The 19,714-nt window shown below is 41.5% G+C and overlaps 1 protein-coding gene across 3 annotated transcripts in view; it reads right to left on the reverse strand.

Annotated features, from left to right (window-relative positions):
* Nucleotides 1–2,642: 2,642 nt before the first annotated feature.
* Nucleotides 2,643–19,714, reverse strand: part of LOC121545760 (arf-GAP with coiled-coil, ANK repeat and PH domain-containing protein 3) — a 111,098-nt gene continuing 94,026 nt past the window's right edge. The window contains exons 11-24 of one of the 3 annotated variants that reach the window (XM_041856560.2): nucleotides 14,265–14,380; nucleotides 13,838–13,889; nucleotides 13,135–13,235; nucleotides 12,781–12,892; nucleotides 12,386–12,594; nucleotides 10,092–10,256; nucleotides 9,716–9,933; nucleotides 9,465–9,563; nucleotides 9,229–9,330; nucleotides 8,784–9,013; nucleotides 8,259–8,368; nucleotides 7,873–7,983; nucleotides 7,600–7,661; nucleotides 2,643–4,026 (exon numbers count right to left, since the gene is read on the reverse strand). In XM_041856560.2, the coding sequence (XP_041712494.2) occupies nucleotides 3,920–4,026; nucleotides 7,600–7,661; nucleotides 7,873–7,983; nucleotides 8,259–8,368; nucleotides 8,784–9,013; nucleotides 9,229–9,330; nucleotides 9,465–9,563; nucleotides 9,716–9,933; nucleotides 10,092–10,256; nucleotides 12,386–12,594; nucleotides 12,781–12,892; nucleotides 13,135–13,235; nucleotides 13,838–13,889; nucleotides 14,265–14,380 (1,794 nt within the window). In that variant the 3' untranslated portion in view covers nucleotides 2,643–3,919. Of the gene's footprint in view, nucleotides 4,027–4,047; nucleotides 7,662–7,872; nucleotides 7,984–8,258; nucleotides 8,369–8,783; nucleotides 9,014–9,228; nucleotides 9,331–9,464; nucleotides 9,567–9,715; nucleotides 9,934–10,091; nucleotides 10,257–12,385; nucleotides 12,595–12,780; nucleotides 12,893–13,134; nucleotides 13,236–13,837; nucleotides 13,890–14,264; nucleotides 14,381–19,714 lie in introns of those variants that run through there. The other 2 variants (XM_041856559.2, XM_041856561.2) reach the window with 2 other exon arrangements.

Raw genomic sequence — 19,714 nt, forward strand, 5'->3', positions numbered from 1 at the left:
AGGTGTATGCCACAGCCATACCGGAAAACCATTTACGCATTGATGGTAAAGCGACAGGGGGCCACTACCTCATCGGCCAATTCTTACAAGGTGTTTTCCTGGGCTTCAGTGGGAAGTCAAAAGGCCTTGTATTGTGCAAGTAGAGGCTTTCACACTGGATCGTGGATGTCATCGCTCAGGCCTACAACGGTGTAGGCCAGCGTGTTCCAGAGGGTGTGATATGTCACTATACCAGAAATGTCGGCCATATCCTGGGCTGTGCTGAGAGGTGTCCCCCTGAATGAGATATGTTAATCTGATACCTGGTTGTCAACCTGCACGTTCTCAAGATTTTACAAGGTCAACGTCGCATCCTGCCACACAATGGGGTCTGCCATTCTCCCAGTGGCATCGGCACATTAATCAGAGGTTAGTGGTTCTATTCCTCGTGACCTTGTTGGTATGAGTCATCCATACTTTCAACCGTACTGAAGGCCTGAAAGGCATGAAATAGAACGGAAGTTACGAATGTAACTATGGTTCAACGAATACCTGGAAGACCATCAGTACTTTCCTGTCGCTCTGAATCTTTCTGATGTACGGTTTTATATGAACCACGGAGGCACATCCTCCCATGCTGGCACAACACCGGTGTGACTTTGTTGTTATTATTACTCTACCTGTGCGGGTCGTGTGCTCTAGACAACAGCCCACAGATACAGCGCGGGTATAGCCTACATGATGAGATTATTATGGGCAAAAGAGAGAGAGAATTTGTATTTGTCAAATGGCAGCCAAGCATTGATCATCATGTCACCAGAATAAGAGTTTAAGACCCTCAATATTTATTGGAAAGGAGCATTGTCACGGTTTCGGCCGAGGCTGCCTCTCTTCCTTGCTCGGGCAGGCTTCGGCGGTCGTCGTCTCCGGAGTACTAGCTGCCACCGTTGTATGTTTCGATGTTCGTTTGGTTTTGTCTTGATGTTGTACACCTGTTTTCGTTTAGTGCTCATTAGTGTCCTATAAGTTCTCGTTGTGTTTGTCAGGTGTTGTGTGTGATTGTCCTTGCTGTCGTGTTTGTGCGCTACTGTTGGTCATCTGTACTTCGTTGTTTTCCTCCTCTGTTTAGGAGGGGTCTCGCACATGTTAGTGCACATTTTGGTTTACGCCTGTGTGCGTATTTTCTCGTCTCCGGGCTTTTTGGCTCGTGTATTGAGTGAGTATTCACTAAAGTCTTTTGGACTAAGTTTCTGCGTCCTGCGCCTGATTCCTGCACCACACCCACCTACAGCACCCACTGACAAGCATCTAGCTCATCACCGTGTACTTTCACCACCCTGTGAAGTTCATCATAACTTATTTCATCTGTAGCGTAATAAACTGCATGCTTTCCTGAATCGTAGTGGGAGGACCACACAACATATCATCTCGTGACACCAAGTTTACTTTGATATGATGGTTAGGCTATATCAATATATGTGCATGAAGGCGTTTCTTCTGCCATTTCTCGCATCATTTATTTTACTGACACAAAAAGATCCCACCATGTCGAACTAAATAATGATCCATCGGCATTTTATAAAATTGTACCGACACTTCCAGTTTCCATCACAGCTGTCATGATTTTTTTTATATGGTATGACTTTATGGGCATAAAAACTGTGGATGGAAACATGGTTCGTATCTCAAACTGTCTTTCTATGCTGCATTCTTCTGACTCTCAAACTCATCAGAGTGCTGCCAACCAATGGTCATGTTTTTCAAGAATTATATTATATATACTTTTACCAGTTGAATATAGACACAAATATAATCCCTTTTGGTATAAAAAGAATTCTGAAATATTCTATTAAAATATACAAATTAGGTGATATCTAATTAAATATGTGCATATTTGCATATCGCACAAATCAATTTTTCCGGACACTGGATGAAGTCAGTCTAAATATTTTGGTAAAATTTGTTAAGACACTCCAGGACCGGACTTATCCAGAGCAGATTGTGGATAAATACTTTTTTCATCTTTCTATCTGTAAAATACTAAAGACATGCACGTAAAATGCAATGTTTTAAAAATAAATGTTATTTAGAATAAAGAATTGACAACATATCAACAATTCCCTCTGGGCAAGTCTGGAGAATATATCTAAGGATAACCACACACAATTTGGTGAATGCAGATGCTTCTGAAGCTGAGATTTTTTTTCAGGAAATGGCAGTTAAAGGTAAGTACACTGAATGTAAACTACCAATCACCATCTCTTCAAAGTATGTTACTGAATATATTCCAGTTTGTAACATTCTCTATGAAATGGGCTTTTACATTATGTGTAATTTAATGTAGTGAGCTTTGAAATTATTGATGAATGTCAATTTTAAGTGGTTAAAATTCATTAAAATGTTGATGACGGTAGTATGATGAACTAAAGAAAATATACATTTTCATCAAGTTTTTGAAATTTTTATGTTTACTTTTTGAAAATACTAATATTAATGGCCCAAAATTCCAACAAATCTCAAAATTGATATGTAGATGCAAAAATGTCATTTCAGCCTGTGGCGCCTGGCCTTAAATGTAATTAGTTTCAGAAATATGGACACATCAGTCTTGTGTAATTTGTTTAACTGCCAGTCAGGCAATGAACCACTGTGTCAACAAAAAATTGTCAGATTTAAGAGACTTTCTTTATTTTCACCCTTCAAGAGGCATACATCTTCCAAAAATATTCATGACAAAATAACTTTCCTTTCAGATATATTAGCATTTTGCCTCTACAGCGTTTATATACAATATCTGCATTGAAATTTGTAGTGGTATGAATATAAAGAGATTTTACATTACATTTTATCAAAATATGAAGACTATACCAGCATAGTCAAAATAAAAAATCACCTTCCATATAGTTCCAGAATAAAAACAAAATGTATTTAAAAAAAATAATACTGACATTACAACACATTTCAAAGAACTGGATGGTATCCACAGTAAACAACCCTATCCGTTTATCCTAAGTGAGCTGCACGCCTATGGGCTATAGTGTGGAGGCATTGCTGCTTAATTCAAGTTTGTTTATGTGTAAGAAATATAAATGGACCAAAGGCATGCATTAAACACACAGCAGAATACACAAAAACTAAACATTTTGCAATGTAAATAATATGCTTATATTCCTTCTATACAGGTACATTGAACAAAATAATAAAGCTGATCTGAGCACACAAAGAAAACTTATAATGCTTAAAGACTCCTGACATCTATCTAGATCACAGGATAAGAAACTGTTAAGTGCTTGGATTTATCTAAAGTTAACATTGAACAACAACACTTAAAAACAATGTCACACGGTTAATAAGAGAGGACAAGTCCAGCAAATCCTCATAAAGCAAGTACAGGCTACATTACAAAAAGTTATCAAAACAAATAATTGATTTGATAACAGAATATGCATCTCACACATTTGTAACATACAGCATTCTCCAACAAAATATGCTTCCCAATTGCTGAAAGCTTCAACGTCTTCTGTCAAATAAGTAATACATGAACATCATCTAAGAATCCACAGATGTTTGTAACAGAGTGACAATTATTCTTGATAGCATCTCCCTATGTTTTCAGAGGCAACATTTCTAGGCATCTCCCATATACTGTAGTGCATGTTGACAAAAGTGGTTTCACCACTAAGATGATTGGAGTAATTTAGTGTGAGGCAGTATTGGGATTATCAGCAGAGATAATACCTGTAGTGGGGCAATTTGGGAGAGGGCAATAGTGGTTCTCATTTGTGAAGAACATTTATGAGTTGAGGATCTAAGAGGATTAGTGAAGTCAGGTTCTGAATATGAGGGGGATAGATTCACTATGCAAATCTGTAATGATGTCAGGAAAGTGACTGTTGCACTCTTCAAGTATGACTTCCCAGACATCTCATCCCTCCGTGGGCTACCTGAAAGAGTGTCTGAAATGCACACTCCTCCGCTTCAGCTTCTCTGGGTTGTGTGAGGCCATGTGAGAAAACTCTCGGAAGATATCCAGGTAAGTAGTGTCTCCTGAAAAAGGATAGCAATGTAACAGAACATTATCATCAAGAATTGCATTAAATTGATCTGGTAAATAACAGTAGGCCTACCATACAATAATGTGGAATTTCTGTTAAAAAAAAACATGTAATCGATTGTTCAAAACCTGAACTGATTTTCAAAAACAACAGAGCCTCTAATCTAGATACCACATCAGCAGAGGAACAAAACCATAGTCTAGGCACCACTCTATTTCTAAATTCTCAAGCTTTAGTTTTCTGGTGACCATGGTTACAGCCAGTCGAACTCCTTTCGACCCCCTGAGAAATTCTCAGCTTGACTAATTAAAAATAACATTCCAATCTCTTCCTGTGTGTGTCTATGATCAATGGCTCATTCGAGAGAAGACATCCTCCCGAGTTATGACATCGGCCAGTATTGAAATCTGAAATGTATGATAGAAGTTTTCACAATCTAAAAGTTCCTATTACTATTAACTTCCAGTGTAGTGAGAGCAACTTTATCATGGTGATACGTCATATCGGCCGGATTTCTGCCTACTTGAACGCCAATAACTCAGATACACATGACATTACCCAGGGAATCAATAGAACATCACTCAGAGATGCACAAAAACAATATAACATTCAAAATGCGTGAACCTTTTCTTTAAGCAGCACACCACCTACAGTGGCCAGTAGTTAGGACTTTCAATAAACGGTTGAGAATAGATTTATGAGACAAATTGAAAACATAAAGTGCTGAAACAAGTGGGGTTTTGTAAATCATTAATGTTATAGGGGCAAACTGGATTGATCATAGAAATCATTTGAACCCATACTTGAGTTAAATGTCAGAGGACAACATTTCTAATCTCTGAAAATGTGTTGTCATGTTGTTACATCTTCACCCTGGACATACAGGGGTTGACTAATAAGTGCACTGCCAGTGCAGGTTAATGCGGTTAGTTGTAGTGACAGAGGGAAACTGTTATAACAGTGCTATATAAAGAACAGAATAAATGAAGCAAGAAGCAGCGGGAGAAGTTAGGCTTTGAATCACATCTTTCATTTATTTTCAGTATTTTCTCATTTTAGAAGACATTAGGAAAAGGAAATGAACATAAAGGTAGCAGTAGTGTAAATTGCACAAAGATATTCAGAGACACGTGTTCTCTAACAATATACAAAGAAAATGTACAGATTTAAGTCAGAAACACAAAAATACAGAAGTTCAAAGTTGCAAGCAGTTTTAAGTGTTAATAGTTTTTAGCATATTTCCAGCAGAACAGTCACCTAGTCAACCTATAGTTTAATCAATCCACTGACTCATTACACTGTACTGTACAACATGTAAACCTTTAGTGGCTTGATGCAAATCATTGGCATTGTTTGGTCATAACATTGTTCCCCAGATATTTAATTAGAGTCACTACTCTTGGTCTCGTCTTCTTTGTTACTCCTTATAATTTTCTCCTCAAATGACTTGAACTTTGTGTGGTCTTTGGCTTGAAGTAAACTCAAGCAACACAAACGCAATGCCAAACATAAGTTGTTACTAGCCTGAAGCGAGGACAACTAATTACATTTCCTGTTTAAGATTATTTCAAAATGGCAGTAAGCCACTGGACAGTATCAAAGGAAACCTGGGCACTGTGGTCACCCTCTCACTATGTACACACGGCATGTATAGTGTGTACATAGGCAGTGCTTACAGAGAAGGGGGTCACTGTTGGCATTCTGAGGAGCTAGAGGGAAAGCTGGCATGTTTGCATGGACCAAGCTTTCTCTGCTGTTCTCATAGGCCTGTAGAAGTCAATGGGAAACTATGCCTGTATGTTATGGGGTATTCTATCCAATATATTTAGTTTCAGTTTCAGTTTGACCATAGACCACAGATTTAACCTCTGCAATGTCTTTTTATGTACAGTTCTCATGATTTGGCAGCACACGCAGTTATTTTCTTTTAACAATATATCAAATATTAACATACACAGATTAATTAAGTAAACAAAACCAACATGGCTTTGAAAGACCTGGGCAACGGCAACCCATGCACTATTTAACCAAGAAACCCAGAACTAATCTAATACTGTATAGCCATGATACATCATAATACCATAATAAGTCAATATTTTCGACAAACATATACAAATACTGTACCTAATACATGTGAGTTTTCATATTATATAAAAAACTTCCATCTCATCGCAGTTTAAGGTAAATCCCAGTCGTTTTCTATTATAAGATTGTGAGTTGTGGTTGTCTTTTCCAAGACGAGACGTGAAGAAATGACAGTAAAGGTTAACTGGCCTTATGTGTGTGAGTGCTAAGGAAAATAAAATCTAACAAAATATATCCAGTTAAAAAAATACCATCTGCATCGTATTAATAAAATTAATACAAAAAATACAGAGTATCTGTATTTAAATGATCATTGCACTATTGCTCTGGGCAGTTCATCATAAATTATGGTAAAAACCTACACTACTAAATGAAAATACCAAAAAGTAACCAACTTAAATTCAAATCATTGTTGGTAGGAAAAGTGCATAATGTTGCTTTAAAATCTATGAAATTATAAATAATACATATCATCTACACTCAATCACAGTTGTTACTTAGCTTCATTGTTATCCCGTCTAATCACCTAAATGAAATTCATAAGTACCCGCCCCTTTTCACACGACATGCGTGTACTAAAGAACCACCTCATGCCACAACACAGCTGGAGCAGAATTCATACATTTGTAATAACTGACTAGATATAAAGACGACTTACAGGCCTTGAAGGTCTGTTTTTATACCCTTGACAAGACTACCGTATAGTGATTTGGTATTGTTACATGAGCAGGTAGAGAGTAGCTTGATGAAAGTAATGTGCAACATATTGGTCTGATCTGGTCTTTGGTTCGGAGCACACTACCCTACCTTGAAAACCACAAGCAAACACCTGTCCACTCTCCAAATGAATATAGAGTATCTGAATTAATTTGCTTGACATGGGTATAGGTAGGGTACATTATGGTATAGTAAAGATGATTTAAATGAACTTATAAAGTCGATTATAAAGTTGGTCCCTAACCATTTGTTGACAAATGATCTAACTCTGAACTAATGTTGCCATTATCAGTCCAAGTCAACAGTACAGTTTGACATCATGATAGAGTTAATAATATTGACATCATATACCATTGATAAGCCTGAGGGAATAGTAGTTGGCATATTCTGGTGTGGCCTCGTTTGAACGATGTTAGTTTGCTGCTATTTTGTCTAGAGCACTGGGTAGAACACTTAAGAAGAATTCAGGTTTTTAGAGAAGAACCATGAAGCTGGGCGGGACAGCAGCGTGTGGGGAATCTGGTAGAGAAATGTGTGTTTTGGACAACGTTCCTTCCTGCACAAGATTCCCAACAGGCCTGTCCTGCCACAGTCCTGGTATACTATTGGCTTCACCTCCAACCATCACCAGAAGGGAAAGCCTGAACGGGACCAGGACTAGGTAATGTGACTGACTTCTAGCACTCAGCTATGTTGAGGCAGATAAACTCTTGTATGCATTTCTTATACTGCTGTTCAGTGGGGCTGCTGGTGGGGTATTGACCTGGCTGGCCGAACGGTCCCTCCGACTCCCGCATCTCCTCGTTCATTCTGGCCAGACGCAACCTTGGGGAAAAAAGAGAGGGGGAGAGAAGGGAAGAGGGAGGGAGGGAGGGATGGAACACAACATGTTAGATGGATCCACTCATACTTCCCCGAAGTGAGGAGCTACAGTAGTCTACCAAGCTAACCCTGGTCATAATATGTATTTCAAAGGTTTGTGTGAAGGTGAGGCTGAGTACGTTGAGGGACAGGGTGGTGTCCCACTGAAACTCACAAGGTGACGATGTCTGCGTTGGCTGCCTGCACAGCGATACTCAGAGGGTCCTGGCCGTCCTCGTCCCCGTCGTTCTGCGTGGCTCCTCTCTTCAGGAACAAACACACCTGCCTGTAGAGGGCAGCATGGAGACAGATCAGACGTGAACATGTACTGAACGCTCCCACATCTAATCAGCATTAAAATATCTGTACTCCGCAGCTCTGTCATTTATACCATCTAGCCTGAGGAACAATATTAATGTAAAAAAGAACTGAACAATACTCTGCTTTGCAAGCTACACCATTGTCCATGAAAACTATTCTTTAAAATGTTCACTAGTGACTCAAAAAGGCCATTGACAATAGTAAGGAAGCGGGAACGTGTTATGCTTCGGTCCTACTCACCCTGTGTGTCCCAGATATGTGGCGTGGTGTAGCGGCCCTCTCCCCCTTGCGTCTCTTTGGTTGACGTCAGCTGCATTCTGGAGCAGGAACTCACAGGCTATCAAAGAGCCCTGGAATGGAACACACACAAGTCATGAGGCTCTCTCCAAGTGGCCAAAGAACGCACAATAAAATGTGACAGAATATTGTGGTCAGTAAAAAGCACAAGCTGACGCACACCCAAACATTTTCGTAGAGGTGCTGACTAACGGAAGGTAAACTGTATCAAAATTATGACAGAAAATTGCACACTCTAAATATGCTCCCAATACTTGGTGCATATTTAGAATATTGTGATCATGCATAGACATGCTGTATGGATAGATGCATGCATTGATGTATGTTGCAGTTCTGTCAGTTGAGGCTACTAAAGAATAATATTTCAGCAAGATGCATCCAGCGCGTCCACACTATTCATCGTGAATGACAAGGACTGCCTTTGCCAGTGTACTAAGAACAAGCCTGCCTGTTATTACAATGACTCACCCCAATCACAGCCTGTATGAGTGGGCTCTTGCCATCATCCTCGTCGTTGACGGCGTTGACGTCAGCCCCGTGGGCCAGCGCCTCGGCCATGATGGGCAGGTTGCGTGCCTGGGAGGCCTTGTAGAGCAGCGCCCCAGGATGGAGCTCACGCCCATCCTCTGGGTCTGACTGGGTCTCACGCTCCGGCTCCATCTCAGCCTCTCCGCTAGAGCCCTCTGACACCTCACGCTCTGCAGAGAGACAGAAGCAGCAGAGTTACAAAACCAGAAAAACAACCGTGACAACTAGGATTCAATACAACTTTATTTATCCCCTCAAGGGCAGTTAAGGACGATTGCGATCAATTGTCAGGTTTTTTGAAAATGGCACTCAATTCAATGGCTGAACCTATATGTTGTGCATTTTGTCTTCCATTCCATCAGTTACAGGTATGGGTTTGTCTTACCCTCCTCTGTGACACTGTCCACCACTGAGCCGAACACCAGGATGTCTGTGCTGCCGTCTGTACTGCCGCCCAGGCCACTGTCACTGCTCAGACCTGCAGGGCCAATAGGAGCCAAACCAGGGACACATTAGTCACTGTTGCTGCTAGCTATTTCACTTTACACACCACATAGAGGATTCAAGTATCTCTGTGGTTTAGGGTGTAGTGTCTGTATATTAGATGGGTAGGTAACTTACTACGAGGCCCAGATCCTGTGTCGAAGTAAGAGAAGAGATTGTCCAGCTCATCTGGACAAAACAGTGACTCTCGTCGGAACTTCCTCTCTAGAGCTGAAGCTGCTGTTAAGCACAAGGAGGGAATGTCTAAATATTACATGTCTTATGTACTGGGTTTTCATTGTCAGCTTATGGTTTAGCACTATCAGGAATATGGATACAAAGATAAATAAGGTATCCTTTCTCTAGTGCCAGAAGAGCAATTAGAGTACCTGAGGAGAGGGTAGCAGGGGAGGCACTGCCCGGCTCCTGGCGGTATTTTCGTCGGGTCTTGGGCACTGTGGTGGCACTGTTGTGTCTCCGGCACTTCTTCACACTCCACCGGCGCTCTGACTTTCGCCTGCCATTCACCAGCACCTCGGTGGCCCCCAACTTCTTCAGGAACTTCTTCTCCACGTACTTAGATTTGATCCACACCTCCTTCTCTTGCCTGCAGAGGATAGCATGGATAGCATTGATTGATGACGATGACCCTAGCATCTACCATCATATATACACAGTAGCTCAGAGGACATTCCTAGTCTCCACCAATAAACAATTGATCATCTAAATATTCAAAGAGAAAAATAACATAGAGGCAGTTCTTACCTGGAACTTGAGGGCCCTGGTTTCTTCAGGCCCTGCTCCACGCATGCTCCCTCATAGATGTGGTTGATGACACTGTTTCCCAGCTCGCACATTAACTTTAGTAACTCAGGTTCCCATGAGTCCAACGTTAGAGAGCGCACCTTGGAGCAGTGAACACCCAAACTCCTGCAACAGAGACACAAAAAGTCTTAAAGTGATGGCATTTGAATCCTGTATGTATTCAAGTTCCATGGCTATAGTTACTATTGGGTAGAAAGCTTTTGAAGTTAGTGTTGTTAACATCATGATGCACATATTTTTTCCTTGCTTTGCTTATAACAACATTAAGAAGGCAGACGTAATAGGAAAAATAGCCTTTTTGTAATAGCCTCCCCTAATAAGCAACACAGGAAGCTCCATGACAGTTGAATAGCTGTAGTAGGGGTTTCAAATCACACAGGCGTTATCCCCTGGGAAACAGAGTAGCTGCCCTCAATGTCATGCAAATCGCCGCTCCACCAACAAAACCTTTTGGTATCCAGGCAACTGCTGCGCGGCATGCCAAAAAAGAAACTGTGTGAGATAGTGTCTCTGTGTATCCCTCCTCCATTCTAATGAGAAGCCTCATGTGATCTCGTCTCAACACTGTGAGAAGAGCTCTGAGAGAAACAGATCATGAATATTCAGCAGATGCTCCAGAGGAGGTGGTGATTACATAAGCATTGATAATTGCAGCATCTCTGCAGTAAACCATAAATGGAGGGAAACTTTCCCATCTAGCCTAATGCTTGACAAATACTCTAGTGGGGTGCATCTATGATGTATGGAGTGCTAGAGTCAACCCTAGCGCTACAGTATTAGTCATCCCCAAAGCCAACACCTCCTTTGGTCGCCATTCCTTCCAGTTCTCTACTGCAAATGACTGGAACGAACTGCAAAAATCTCTGAAGCTGGAGACACTTATCTCCCTCACTATCTTTAAGCATCAGTTGTAATTAGCCCACCCAACTATCTCATCTCCATATTGTTATTTACATAGTTAATTATTTTGCTCATTTTCATGCCAGTATCTCTATTTGCAAATCCTCTGCACATCTATCACTCCAGTGTTAATACTAAATTATAATTGTAATTATTTTGCACTATGGCCTATTTATTGCCTTCCCTCCATAACTTACTACATTTGCACACACTGTATATAGATTTTCTATTGTGTTATTGACTGTACGTTTTGTTTATTCCATATGTAACTCTGTGATGTTGTTGTTTTTATCGCACTGCTTTGCTTTATCTTGGCCAGGTCGCAGTTGTAAATGAGAACTTGTTCTCAACTGGCTTACCTGGTTAAATAAAGGTGAAAAAAATTAAATTAAATTAAATTAAGGACATTAGACAGGTATCAGACAGGAATCTTCTGCTTGATTTGGCCTGGTTAGTCAACAATTGCGTACTTTCACTATTAAAGGGATGGCATTATATTTGAAGTGTCTCAGTGCTGTGGTGCTTATCGTCTAACTCCCATCTTGTCTACTCACGCAATAAGCTCTCCCAATCAAACACAGCGTGATCCAATAAGTAGATTTAAGGAGCCTAGCCGCATAGTAATCCCAGCGGGGGTGTGGCAGAACGTGCCCTATGCTAAGCAGATGGTAAGGCTAAGGCACCCTTTTGGCCATTGGGACTCTTTCATATTCTCAGATCCAAGAGACCAGCACATGGTAGGAAACATGGTCTGAAACAGTCACAAGTGACCCCTTAATCACCCCTCGCCCTATGCTACAATCTGCTGCTACTACATACATCCATTGATCTACAACCAAAAGTAGTTTAGGTCTAGCATAGACCATAGTCCATACAACAATATGTGTGGCCAGTGTAGTTTGCCTTTATGTAGTCTTTCTCGACAGGCCAAGCTAGCTATACTACATTTATACTAGCTAATATATAGCTATACTTATTCTAGCTAGTATACTTTTATTAGATTAAAAAAGTTCTATATTTACATTTACATTTTACATTTTAGTCATTTAGCAGACGCTCTTATCCAGAGCGACTTACAGTTAGTGCATACATTTTTATTTTTTATACTGGAATCGAACCCACAACCCTGGCGTTGCAAACACCATGCTCTACCAACTGAGCTACATCCCTGCCGGCCATTCCCTCCCCTACCCTGGACAACGCTGGGCCAATTGTGCGCCGCCGCATGGGTCTATATAAACTGAGGTGACCCAGATGTCTCCTGTCCATCCAGACACACAGTGCCTGTGAATGCCAAAGCAGGATGCCCTGCCCTCCATACAAACAGACATTACCTGTGGATGCCGGAGCACTCGATGCAAAGCAGGATGCCCAGGTTGATGGAGGCCCAGCGCGGGTCGGCCTGGCCACAGTCACAGCAATACTCGTTGCCTGGGAGACACTGGATGCGGTGCAGAATACTCTCCCCCTTCATGCTACGCTCCCGAGGCTCACTGGCCGAGTCGATACTGCTGACAGACGGTGAGGCTGTCCTGTCCAGACGCTAGTGGTGAGAAAAGACATGGTAAACAGAGCGTAACAAAGAGATGCAAGCATCATTCTCTGAGGCATGAGAGTCTTGATTTTATCACTTCATGCAAGCATATAAGCTTATGTGTCGTGATGAAAAAGTGAAGAGAATATTAGCATTTGTTTGACAGTTAGGTTTTAGATAGATGGACCAACTGACCTCGACATAATGGTAGTCTGGGCTCTCCCTGTATGCTGAGGCAATGCTGGCCTGCACTGCTTGGATCCAGGCTAGCCGAAGCTTCTCTGACTCTGCCTGGAGCATACAGCTCCTTTAGAATGGAAAGACAGCCTCATATTACAGCACACAGTCTCTCAACAGTACAAAACTATAGCCCTTGACCCTCTTAGAAGAAGGAGAATACTTCAGAAGAAATCTTAATGGACATTTTCTTAAAGTTTCACCTCAAGGGATTTCAATACATTGAATGAATGTATAAGAAAAATCCCTTGGAATAAAGGTGAATTGAGTTACAGTCAATTCCTTAATATAAGGGCACTAACAAGAACATACTTGGTGGGGGAGACGACCTCGAAGCAGAACCTCCTCTCGATGTCCTCACAGGGCTTGACAGAGCAAAGCCTGAGGTCCTCTACCACCACTGTCAGGGAATCCTATTGGTCAGTAACAGTGAAAAAGGCACGGTCAGTCAATCAGGTCACCACACCAACATTATGTCCACTGTGTCCTGGAGTAAGTAAGACATGTCATTTGGATTTCCAAGTTGAGCACCTTTTCCCTTTTAATCCAATGTGCATATGGGTACACTGACGCTCACATTCTATATTTTACATTTTTTTGTCATTTTAGCAGACGCTCTTATCCAGAGCGACTTACAGTTAGTGAGTGCATACATTTTTTGATACTGGCCCCCCATGGGAAATGAACCCACAACCCTGGCGTTGCAAGCGCCATGCTCTATCAACTGAGCTACACGGGGCTATATCCCACTATGGATTAATGTGCGGGTCTATGTAAGGGCGTAGGATGGGGTTAACACATACAGCCATCCATCGTAGTCTTTGGACAGGACTCTGAGGAGTATCCTGTAATGGTCCTCTGCCCTAATGCAGTCAGAGTTAAATGAGGGAGGGTTGCATTTCGCCAATGTAGATCACTGTGACTTTCAGAGCAACTCTATAACCCATTAAAGTTGCACTTAACCTCCCCCCCCAGGGACCTATAGAGATGGTAGCTAGTGGTTATGTGGACTTGCCTTCAGCTTCTTCTGATAGACCAGCTGACTGTTCTGGATGGAAAACCAACGCCTGAAAAACAAGAAATGAATAACAGATGGATGTTAAATGGATATGTTTCTACAGGCAGTATATAGTATAGATCTCCACTAAACTATTTCCTACTACGTGAACTCACTGGAAATGGGGGTCTCTCTCTAACCAAGGTAACCCAATGCTAGCAAGTATGGCCATTGGTTTCCTAGTGAATAGACTATATTTACAGATATAATCTAAGTATTTCTTTAGTTCTCTATGGCATGTCTAGAAATCCTATACAAAATCCACAAAACATACCATTGCTAAGTTAGAGATCAAATCAAAAGGATTACTGCCATACTGCATATATAGATTTGACGCCAGAGTGTGGCTGGTTTAGTGATAGCTACTTGTCAGTCATCTAGTTACCTGTTCCAGGTCTTGAAAGCATTGCTCGCCCTCTTGAACAGGTACCCCTCCATCACCACGCCATTGGGAGCATCCACGTTGAACAACTCCACCTTTGAGTCGTCATACGAGAAGTCCTGTCAGAGTTGAGAGAGACAAAGGGAACCCCAAGTTAACCCTGTTGCCACTCAACATAGGAAAAATTGAGGGTATTTCACTGTCAGTGAGGGAACGCATTAGAGAGAGACAGTGACTGGAGCAGTGGTTCTCAAACCCCTCGTTGGGGACCCCAGCCGTTCCATGTGTTTGATCGATTCCAGAGCTGGCACACCTGATTCAATTAGTCAACTATTCAACAATCCCTTCATAAATGGAATCAGGTGAGTTAGTTCAGGGCTAAAACAACATTGTGAAAAGTCTAGGGCTTCCAAAGGAGAGGTTTGAGAACCACTAAACTGGAGTCTCTTCTGCGCTTTGTTGAACTATGACATCACATAAGATCAGGATGTGATATAAGCCCTCCAAGAAAGATGCATACATTGTGCAGTCATTTTAACACAATCACGTGTGTGCGCATGTGATGTGTAAACTGTGCCCTTTAGGAACTCCCATCTGAGATGTTCACTGTGACGCAAATGGTTGTGTAAGCGTCTTCTGGCTGAAGAGAAATGACTACCTCCTACCCTTTTCACAGATTCTTAATTTACGCCAACTACACAGTGAAAGCCAGCTACTTGAGGTTCAGTGTCCTAGTGCAGTCAGTTAGTTCCAGTCTCAGCTGAATCATTGTGCCAAGTCAGACAGTAATTTGGTTTAATTTAGTTAGCAGTAGCTATGATGTGCATCATTCTTGAGATAAAGGCATGTCTCACAAAACAGACCAACATGTACATAACAGCTACCATGCCTTCAACAGAAATAAATAACAATTTTAGTGCCTGTGTTTTGTCGGGCCCATTAACAACATTACATCACAGTGGTAAAGCTTCATCTGCCAAGGCACCATTGTCTCATTAGTGAATAGAGTCTTGATGAAAGAGTTCTCAGAGAATAAATATGGTGGTCCTTTGTGAGACGAATGTTAAGAAATAATCTAAGTATTAGATTAGAATCATTAGATGTCCTGAAACTTTGCCTGTGACACCCACCGATGGACAGGTGAATAGGTACAGAACATTGATTTCGCTTCAGTTTGGGTTATTTTTCATGACAAATACACAAACAGCCTATTAAACACAATCTTCCCATCCTGGTCAAGCTCCATCTAAATAATGAGTTCTCTAATGAAAAGCAACAAACAGTGAAGGATTGATGACTCTGTCCAATCTGTATTCCCTTTCTTTTAGGATGATTAAGAATATCTCCATAGCTGACCTAGATAAAGGAATGCCAGTGATGGTGCACACAGTCAGATCTCATCAGGCACACTGTGATCGGTTGAGTTTCATAACAGGGTATTAGCAGCACTGAGCAGGGCAGCACGCCATCAACTACTATTCACTCCATTTTTTAATAATACAACTACTTCTTAAATCTCTCTCCTTTTGTCATACACAAATATGCATTGTACAATTTGTTGTTACAGTCTGATCTTACAATGTATTGCAGTTTACCATAAACTAGCCTATTTCTAATATGCTGTTCAATACTCCACCAAGTCATGACAACAATTAAAAAACAGTAATATTTTTATGACACACAAAAATATCACTATTCGAATGATGGGTCTCCTCTCTTCACAAAAGGTCAACTCTCCATAAAGCAACATAATGCAAATGTAATCAAAACAATACAATGTAGAAGTGACTAAATTATTAGTAAAGTAGACTACAAAATAAAACTCAACCCACCAGAGTGTGGTCCAACCTTCCAAATATCTTCATTTTCAAACGTTTAAAATGATCCAGCATTGGACATGTAAATAGGCAAACAAAAATATAACAGAAAATCTAGGAAATCTAATCAAATGCTCAGTGAATAGGCATCTCTATCGAGTTACAAATGAAACGTCAGTTAAGTCCTCTGAACAGTGATAGATTCTGGGACTGTCAGTACCGCATCGTGCATAATTCCCCTATTCAGACATGTGCGCGCTCCACAATAGCACCTGCCTGCTGCCGTCACTGTGTGGGTCTTTGGATTAGCGCTTATTATCATACAGCTGGCAGTTTATTCACGGCACGTCGAACTTCCAAATCAGAGTAGCCTTCAGTCGCTCTAGACCCAAAGACTGGCAGATTGTTAAAGTGACACCAGAATCCACGCTGTGCTGTTTGGACACTTTTACGACTCCTCAACACTCGGACCCCGTGCGTGTTCTGCAGCGCTCAAGAAGTGGAGCCCGACCCACGTCCCTAGGATTCCATCTGGCAACCAGCCCAGTTAATCAAGCAATCACCACTGAGAAGCTATGAGCCTATTTGCCATCTACCCGAGCAAAGAGTAAACTAACTAAATGCAAGCCACTACGGAAACAGTAACAGCACATTTACCATATAGTCTAGTCTACACAAATACGCACTTATCAATTTCCAGTAGCCTTTAAGAATTGTAATCCTTACCATAAACATAATGCCCTTAGAGTAACCCAACACATGTTAAGAAAAGGGGGAAAATATTTTCTCTATGCAGGCTAACCGAACCATAAAGGCCATTCCTTATTAATGATCTGGCATCATGCAGAGGGAAAATGACTGGCAGTAAATAATTCAACATGAATAGAAACAGAGCATCTTATTAGAAATGTTGTCAGGTGGGCCACCATGTTTAAAAACCAAAAGACACCAAATGGTTTACAATAAATGCACTTAAGGCTACTTTAACTTTAACATTTTATTTATTTAGAGCTTTCTTGTGTCCCGTAACTTAACAGCCTAAACTTAGGTTATATGAGCTGATCCTTGTCTGAATGCCAGTAGCTGGGGAGGAGGAGGACTGGGAGGACATTTGTGTTTTATTTGGTAAGTAAATAAAGGAGACTATATTAATTCCCATCAATTGCCAGATTAGAATGTATGTTGTAATCCATGCTGGTGAAAACCATTAATTCCAGCAGAGGGCAGAGGGCAGAGGTCATAGGGCAGAGGTCATAGGCTTCTGAGTACAGAGCTGTGGAGGGTTTATGATGATGTTTTTCTCTCCATTCTAAGAAGTTATAGGACATACTAAGGACATATTTATGTAATTTTGAGAAGGAACCCCTCAACACTCTCCAATATCAAAGCCCTGGGTCTCCATCGGTCAGAGCCAAGCTACATGGGTGTCAGACTCTCCACAGGCTTTCCTCTGGACAGACAATGCCCACTATTGATGTACTCTGCCATTACCCCTCCCTTGGATATTTGATAGAGAGAGACTCTGCTTGACTGAAATGTGAATGTGTAAGATATTAACCTCGTCATTCTCATCATGAGCACTATCTTAGGATCCCTTTGGTTAAGTATGTGCTAAGTTCCCTTGGAAAACCCCTCTCTGATATTGTTCCAAGTAGGACTTAAGGGGAGAGAATTTCAGGACTATCAAGGAGTATCAGTTAGCGCCTGAATGGGTAATGAAATGCGCACTTTAGCCTACTAAGTAAGTGTAGTCTTGCCCTATGCTATTTGAGACAGTTTACACAGAAATATGTTGAGACTTTTTACCACGGTTATTTATTAATGTCTATGTACTCATTCACCTCAGCATATGCCATTTAACGGTCCAGTCTCAACAGCAATCACAGCAGTGTATGTGGCCTATATCATGCAGCTGATAAAACTATACATAAATACTGCAAGATGGAGATTTTGATAAGGATCAGCCAAAGCTCATTTCAAATGAGGCAACAACACACTAAAGTAGACTACACTAAACTAAACAGACTGGGAAGGAACGTCCTGATATCTCATCCACCTGGTGAAGGGAGACATGTATGCCCCTCACTCTATGCCACATGGGCCCTGGCCAGGACAGGACAGTTGGTGGCACTGATTAGCCAGTCTGTCTGCAGTGACATACAGTGGCTTGCAAAAGTATTCACCCCCCTTGGCATTTTTCCTATTTTGTTGCCTTACAACCTGGAATTCAAATGGATTTTTGGGGGGGGTTGTATCATTGTATTTACACAACATGCCTACCACTTTGAAGATGGAAAATATTTTTTATTGTGAAACAAACACGAAATAAGACAAAAAATAAGAAAACTTGAGCGTGCATAACTATTCAACCCCCCCCCAAAAGTCAATACTTTGTAGAGCCACCTTTTGCAGCAATTACAGCTGCCAGTCTATTGGGGTATGTCTCTATAAGCTTGGCACATCTAGCCACTGGGATTTTTGCCCATTCTTCAAGGCAAAACTGCTCCAGCTCCTTCAAGTTGGATGGGTTCCACTGGTGTACAGCAATCTTTAAGTCATACCACATTTTCTCAATTGGATTGAGGTCTGGGCTTTGACTAGGCCATTCCAAGACATTTAAATGTTTCCCCTTAAACCACTCGAGTGTTGCTTTAGCAGTATGCTTAGGGTCATTGTCCTGCTGGAAGGTGAACCTCCGTCCCAGTCTCAAATCTCTGAAAGACTGAAACAGGTTTCCCTCAAGAATTTCCCTGTATTTAGCACCATCCATCATTCCTTCAATTCTGACCAGTTTCCCAGTCCCTGCCGATGAAAAACATCCCCACAGCATGATGCTGCCACCACCATGCTTCACTGTGGGGATGGTGTTCTCGGGGTGATGAGAGGTGTTTGGTTTGTGCCAGACATAGCATTTTCCTTGATGGCCAAAAAGCTCAATTTTAGTCTCATCTGACCAGAGTACCTTCTTCCATATGTTTGGGGAGTCTCCCACATTCCTTTTGGCGAACACCAAACGTGTTTGCTTATTTTTTTCTTGAAGCAAAGGCTTTTTTCTGGCCACTCTTCTGTAAAGCCCAGCTCTGTGGAGTGTACGGCTTAAAGTGGTCCTATGGCAGATACCCCAATCTCCGCTGTGGAGCTTTGCAGCTCCTTCAGGGTTATTTTTGGTCTCTTTGTTGCCTCTGATTAATGCCCTCCTTGCCTGGTCCGTGAGTTTTGGTGGGTGGCCCTCTCTTGGCAGGTTTGTTGTGGTGCCATATTCTTTCCATTTTTTAATAATGGATTTAATGGTGCTCCGTGCGATGTTCAAAGTTTCTGATATTTTTTTTATAACCCAACCCTGATCTGTACTTCACCACAACTTTGTCCCTGACCTGTTTGGAGAGCTCCTTGGTCTTCATGGTGTCGCTTGCTTGGTGGTGCCCCTTGCTTAGTGGTTTTGCAGACTCTGGGGCCTTTCAGAACAGGTGTATATATACTGAGATCTTGTGACAGATCATGTGACACTTAGATTGCACACAGGTGGACTTTATTTAACTAATTATGTGACTTCTGAAGGTAATTGGTTGCACCAGATCTTATTTAGGGGCTTCATAGCAAAGGGGGTGAATACATATGCACGCACCACTTTTCCGT

This window comes from Coregonus clupeaformis, chromosome 30, assembly GCF_020615455.1.
Source record: "Coregonus clupeaformis isolate EN_2021a chromosome 30, ASM2061545v1, whole genome shotgun sequence".
NCBI classification, from domain to species: Eukaryota; Metazoa; Chordata; class Actinopteri; order Salmoniformes; family Salmonidae; genus Coregonus; species Coregonus clupeaformis.